Source organism: Blennius ocellaris (assembly GCF_963422515.1).
Source record: "Blennius ocellaris genome assembly, chromosome: 5".
Lineage (NCBI taxonomy): Eukaryota > Metazoa > Chordata > Actinopteri > Blenniiformes > Blenniidae > Blennius > Blennius ocellaris.
The window spans coordinates 22,241,737-22,248,643 of NC_137654.1; the positions used below are offsets into that span (position 1 = coordinate 22,241,737).

Below are 6,907 nucleotides of genomic sequence, written 5' to 3' on the forward strand. Positions count from 1 at the left end.
CGTCGGCCCTCCCGCGCGCACCCCCAACATCCCAGTAATGATTTCAGTGTGATGGTCATGCCATGCACCCTCTAATCTCCATTTTTCTGTTTGGATGGCTCACTTGAGAAGAGGAGGGTCGTCACAATGGCTCATTGTGGCCCGGGCCCGTATTCCCGACTCACACTGAGAGTTTCTGGTGCCGCTTCATACGTCGTCCTTAGAATTGCAAATGCCAGCGGAGTGTGACAAGAGTGGTTTTTGTATTGTCTGTCCCAACATTTGACAAAGGTCCCCACAGACATGGTATAATTAGTAGATTCAAGGAGATTTTTTTTTTTTCTAAAAGAGATTTTTATTGTGCATCACCCCCCCCCATCTTTGACATTTATACGTCAAATAAATGTTTCACTTCCACTTCGGAGTGGTATTTAAATCACTACTTTACATCTGTTGTTTTTATTGTACATGGTTGTGACTAATTACTGTCATCTGGTCTGACCTCCTGACCTTCACCATCGGATGGAAATTTCTTTTTTTGTTTTGTTTTCTGTGATCGGTCAAACGCACATAATCTGACAAGTTCATTATAATATGAAGTGGTTGTTTGGCATTCACAACAAGCCATTACTTTCACCAAATTGGAACCGAGTCTTTAGGTGTCACAGGCCAATGTGAGAGAATCTGTCCGTCTTCATCCCGAACATTCCATTGCTTGTGACGGATCCTCTTGCTGCCAATATTTTCTAGGCCATGCACGCCGTCTAAACTGTGTCAGGCTGATGGGAGTTGATGATAGGTCGTTCTCTGTGGCCTCTCTCCTCTCCATTGTAATGAGATGGAAGTTATTTGCGGCACTGGAACCGGCTCCCGACTGTACTTTTGAGACCCTCGATGGGTCCGTGGCGCACTGCGCCTTCAAACTACCACGTTTTGTGTTATTGCCTTCATTATTCCGTGTTACTGAATATCTCAATTCGTCATCTTTTTTTTTTTTTTTCCCCTGAAAAGGCGACGCCCGTATCATCATGACAGCTCAGTCCCCTGGTAGTGGGTGGAGGGGGTGGGGGAGAGAGAGAGAGCTCATTTTTTGGCAGGGGAGTGAGGTTTCAATCCGCTGATGTCAACAGTGACTTTTCATTGTGGACGCTGCGCTGACGGGGTGTTTCACTGTGACATCAGCTCAGTCAATAGTTTCAGTATCAAGATGCACGATAAGTTATCTGACGATCCACATTTTGTTCTGCGCCAGCAGCAGACGGAGCTCCTTCTGTTCGCCTCCCGGTTCAAGTTGAACTTTGCTCTACTATTTTTAAAACTATGGACGAGACCTGCTGCGGCTGCAGGTTATTGTAATAATCGTATTGTCGCTCGATATTCCAACGACGAGGCTCGGTCTCACTCTTCCTCCTTCCTCTTGTTTTTACTCCCCAGACTCTTGTGCTGTCCAGTGACGTTGCCCACCATGCGCGAGTACAAGCTTGTGGTGCTGGGATCGGGAGGCGTGGGAAAATCTGCACTGGTGAGTTTACCGGCTGCTGCCAGGAGCCGAATCTTCTCGTCACACTTATATAAGCGAGCCGCGCGATCCACACGGTTCGTGATGTATTTTACTGAATGTGCCAAGTCGGCTCTTTATGCTCCACACCGAGTTAAATGTTGTTTAAACCTACAAAGGCGACGTGGATTCATGGAGGTTACAGCCCTTGATAGAAAGGTTGGGAGGTTGTTTATTAAAGTTGCTTTACTTGCTTGTACTAATACCAAATGTTGTTTTTAATAATGATAAAAACACATTTTACACTTAACTGTTCTTCTGTTGCTGTTTTTTTTAACTGATAGTTGGATTGATGTCGTGAGATGACTCTTCCTTCTTATCCCCGTGCTTATTCATGCCGCCAGCACGGCGCTAGCTGACTTCCTCTTTCACTTCTTCTTTAGAGGAAATGGTTGAGGACAGATTAAGCACTATTTATTTATTCTTTTGACGCCAGCTGATCTCTTTGAGTTGCACATGTTTTACTGTCGAGATGGCGAAACATAAAAGATCAAGTTTCTGTTTGCTTGAACATGTTTGTGTTATTTTGTGAGGAGTTTTTACTAAAATTACATTTTGTTGTGGGATGATGATGATGATGATGAGCTGTCGTAATGACCCCTCCCTCTTCTTTTTGTCCACTTCAGACAGTCCAATTCGTGCAAGGCATATTTGTGGAAAAGTACGACCCCACAATAGAAGACTCCTACAGAAAGGTATAGTCAGAAACAAATGTTGACAATAGTTGAATTCAACAGCTTCATTCTCCTAATGAGTTTTTTTTTTCTTTCCCCCCATGTGACAGCAAGTGGAGGTTGATGGGCAGCAATGTATGCTTGAGATCCTGGACACAGCCGGCACAGTAAGTAGAATAGAGTTCTGGGTTGTTGTTTTTTTTTTTTTTTTTAGTGAAGGGATGAAGGTGGGACGGGGCCTCTGAACAGGCGTCTCCTCTGTGCGGCGGGTTTGCAGGAACAGTTCACAGCGATGAGGGACCTGTACATGAAGAACGGTCAAGGCTTTGCCCTGGTGTACTCCATCACCGCTCAGTCCACGTTCAACGACCTCCAGGACCTCCGGGAACAGATCCTGCGAGTAAAGGACACCGAGGACGTGAGTGGAAACCTCCTTTAAAACGTCATCATTTAACTTTTTTTATATCTCTTTTTCTCTCGGAATGTTTTTTTTTTTTTTTTTAAATAGAATGAAAATTTGCATCAAATATTAGTGTCTTAGCATGTCATTTTTTTTAATCATGAAAACAGAAACTAAAATTCATAGTGATTCCCTTTAATTTATGTTTTCACAACAAGAAAACTGCCAAAAAAGTTCCAAACTAATATGACGCTGGCTTTTCATGTCATCCAGTATTTACAAGGTTTGCTTCAAATTATTTAAACATTTCCTTCCTTTTTTCCCTTCATCACACTGTGAGGAAATGTTCCAGTGACTTGATTTGCCAGTTAAACTGATAATAGTCCATTTGTGTATTGAAAAACGAAAGAAAATAAGAATAAAAGTCCCCCTCCCTGAAAGACGGGAAGAAGTTAAGCTCATTTAGAAATGTTTGAATAATATTTTGACAGCTGAAGTATTTCTTAGAGCGCTCGGGTAGTTATTTACTTCACTTCAGGATAACAGGTTGTTAAAGAAGCTTAAATCCACCCCGAGAATCTTGACTTAAGACTGAATATGAGCTTCAGCGAGGACTGGTTTGTCCCTCATTAGAGCGAGCTCTGTGGGGAAGGGTTCAGGGTGAGGGGAGGGGGCAGGAACTCCGCGACAGGCTGGAAATGTCAGAGCTATTGCAACACACTTCCTCCCACCTTCAGCCTCTGTCACCTCGTCACTCGTTTGGAGGGAAGGATGTGCAACACGCTGAGCGCCCGCTTTATTTATTCATAACGGGTTCCTCCACTTGTCCCGGCTCTTCTCTCTCTGAGATTTTGCACACGCATTGCAGCACTGAGCGATGAGGATATTTGGATTTGCCGTTGTTTAAAACGATATGCTACCCGGTCAGAGGTGTTTTACTTGGAACTGACCTTAATATTTCCCACATTTTTAATGAATTCAGTGAGTTTAAACATGTTTTCATTCATTTCCAGCCAGCAATTAGTCGTCACATCTCAACGCAATTTGTAATAAGAAGAAGAAGATTATAAGAAGTAGCATCCTGCCACTGTGACGACATTGAAACTGTAAAAACACGAAGAGTGAGATACTTGGGTTTTATTGTGAGCAGGTTTCAGGTTCACTCCCGGTGGCTGCTTTGAGGTTTATTATTTTGAGTGTTACTGGGAGGTCATCATGAAGATGGATCAAGAATTTTTTTTTTTTTTAACAGGTGTAATGTGAACTTTCTTGTTTGCTTTGACTTGCTGTTCTTGCACTCGGTTCACCTCAGATCGGTTTATCTGCACGACTTTCACACGCGAGTCTGCTGCTCCCGTCCTGCCACAGGCTGCTAAATATCAAAACGGTCGCTACTTTTTTTTTTTTTTTTTTAATTCTTCTCCACTTCACCTTTTCACATGTGTCTTCGAAATGACTCTGGAGAGCCTTGGGTTTGTGTGGCTCGTGCAGGTTCCCATGATCCTGGTGGGGAACAAGTGCGACCTGGAGGACGAGCGTGTGGTCGGCAAGGAGCAGGGTCAGAATCTGGCCCGTCAGTGGAGCAACTGTGCCTTTTTAGAGACTTCAGCCAAATCAAAGATCAACGTTAATGAGGTGAGAGCAAATGACGCATGCAGCCACTACATCAGAGAGATCTCGTAGAAAATAGGTGTTGGAAGTGAGATTTTAAAGTATGCCAGACGGTTTAATCTCACTGGTATCCTGTAAAAATGTTTAATTTAACTTTCCATTCTTAATAGTTTGTACACCGCTTTACAACATAGTGATCACACGGTACTTTACATATTATTTGAGTGCAAACAATATAAAATCTCACATGCATCTGTGACGGTGGAGAGGAACAAGGTTTTTTTTACCATGAAGAAATCCTCAAATCGCAAGCAGAGCATCGCTTCCGCTGCTCTACCGCAAAGAATAACGATCTCTTAACTGAATTCTAAAGTTAATTATGAGTTACACGATTCAATATTGTGTTTGCCGAAGAAAAACCAACCCTGTCAAAGTCTCTACCGGCCTCGTGCGCAGCCGCTTTCACGGTGTCGGGCCGAAGATAAGATCGCCCTCGAGTTTTGTGTTTTCGATTCTCTTCCTGTTCCGTTTTCCACCGCCGAAGCCAATCCACGTCGAGACAGCTAAGTTTCTCCCTCTTGCAGATTTTCTACGATCTGGTGCGGCAGATCAACAGAAAAACGCCGATGGAAAAGAAGAAGACAAAAAGAAGTCGAGTTGCACGCTGCTCTAAAATGCCCTCCCACGGCAGCTCTGGGCCAGGTGAGTGGGAGTCGGAACAAAATTTATTCCACTCGCGGGTCTCTGCTGCTGCTGCAGCTCTGGTTGTCGCTGAGCGTTTAGAGATCTGTGGCAATGATTATCCATTCGTTTTTTTTTTTTTTTTTTAAATGACAAACGTGGCGACTTTAAGTAACTTGAGATAAAATGAGCAAGTGCAGATTGAAACGGCAGATATTACTTCTAAAAGCATCTCTTGAAGTCTTTCTGGGTGTTGAAGCTGAAGAGATCTACCACACCGGCGTTCCGGTGAAACCCTTACCCAGTGTCTAAGTGCGTTAAATCAATTTAGACCTGAGTCTTTCCCACTTGGTTTAAAACGCATTTAATTTTATGATAAAATGCTCAATTTCGTCAAATGCTGTGGCTCCACCTGCTGCTGAATTAGTGTAACTGTCGCATATGACAGCGGCTGCATGTTTGGACTCTTCAACGCAACAAATCCAATAAATAAAACTTTTAAATTAGCAGCTTCTGTTCTCCCCCCCCCCCCCCCACACTCCCGCAGTGTGTTTGTCTGTGTGATTTCACAGGTTTGTGAATGTGCATAATTGGTTTGGCGTCTCCCTCCTTTGATATCAAAATGAGCCTCTGGAGACTCTGCAGCTTGGTTGAGCCACGGTAAACATGTCGCTCTGAAACAACGCAGCATTGCAACACTGTGATAGTGAAACTCACACATCAGTGAAAATGCAGGACGTTGTTCTGCGATGACAGGAGGCGGGTCAAATGAAGCAAAAGCTGAAATACCACAAGCTTTTGTTTTGAAGCGGAAACCTGCTCGTTTTACTGGTTTGTTGAAAAGCGGCTGCTGTAACGGTTCAGCTCAGTTCTTCTGCTGTCGGACAACTCGTCGGTGACAATTTCAGCATTATTGATATTAATTAATTATTTACTTTACTTATTAAAGGCTTTTGTCATGTTTTCCTCTGAACCGCCATAACGTCTATCGCAGGCGCCGCCATCTTGGATGTTTTGCGCTCTCCTGTTAGACCAGCAGCTGACCTGTGACTCAAAACACAGCACGCATGGCAACAATATCATTACGCCAGTAAAAGTAGTACCGACTTTAAACACTGGTTTTAAAAAGAAAACTGCGGGATTGCAAATGGAGAACTTTTGACATCGAGCTCAAATAAATACTGATACATTAGCGAGCTGGAATGTGCATGTGCAGCACAACGCAGTGCTGACGTTTCAGGGTGGGGGGGCGTCGTGTGCACAAAGAAGACCATTGTTCATCGAATAAAAAGCCATATGATGCCATACTAAATGTATATGGACATATGCTAGATCTATGAAACGTATGTAGGATATCAGTTAGAAATAACATGTAAAAGTACATTGTACAGGATTTATTTTCTCCTAAAAATTCTGAAATCTCTGTGGACGAGTTGTCCTAGAATCCAATTCTTCCCGCTCGCGCTGATGAACAAAAAGTCTTTGTGGAAGATTAATTGATTTTACATGAAACGCTTCCCTCTGTGATTGATGATCTGGATGATCAACGACCACTCAGACGTCTTCAAACGGTCCAAAGGAGAACTTGTTCGAGCTGCTGGGGGCTTTTATTTTTGTACACCTACCGAGTAATGCGAGTCGAGAAGAGGCCCAGAACAGCCCGGACCTGTTGAGGCGTGGGCCCTATCAGGTCTCTGAAGGTCTGCTGGGTTTTATTGCAACAACTTGTTGGTGGTAGACGTTTGGACACGACAGGTTTTTCATGGTATAGCGGTCATTACCGAGTCTTGGTTGCTCACCATCCTGTCGAAGGGTCTGTGACTTTTCCTCCTTGGATCACCTTTAATAGAAACAACCTGTGGACTTCTAACAAGAGCTGCAGATTTGGAGACGCTCTGATGGTCATCCAGCCGTCACAATCAAACCCTTAAAGTCCTAGTGAAATGAAAATTCGACCTCCAAAACAATCTGGCTATCGATTCTCGGGACATTTTTTTATGCCAA

At 43.6% G+C, this 6,907-nt stretch overlaps 1 protein-coding gene across 1 annotated transcript; it reads left to right on the forward strand.

Moving 5' to 3' along the window:
* Positions 1–1,195: 1,195 nt before the first annotated feature.
* Positions 1,196–4,895, forward strand: LOC308130668 (ras-related protein Rap-1A-like; the record flags this gene model as incomplete). Its single annotated transcript, XM_080497093.1, is given in 8 exon segments — positions 1,196–1,325; positions 1,414–1,501; positions 2,164–2,232; positions 2,322–2,378; positions 2,489–2,629; positions 4,103–4,246; positions 4,807–4,861; positions 4,864–4,895. Coding segments are annotated over 8 exon segments (612 nt in total). The 5' UTR covers positions 1,196–1,299.
* Between the last annotated feature and the right edge of the window lie 2,012 nt (positions 4,896–6,907).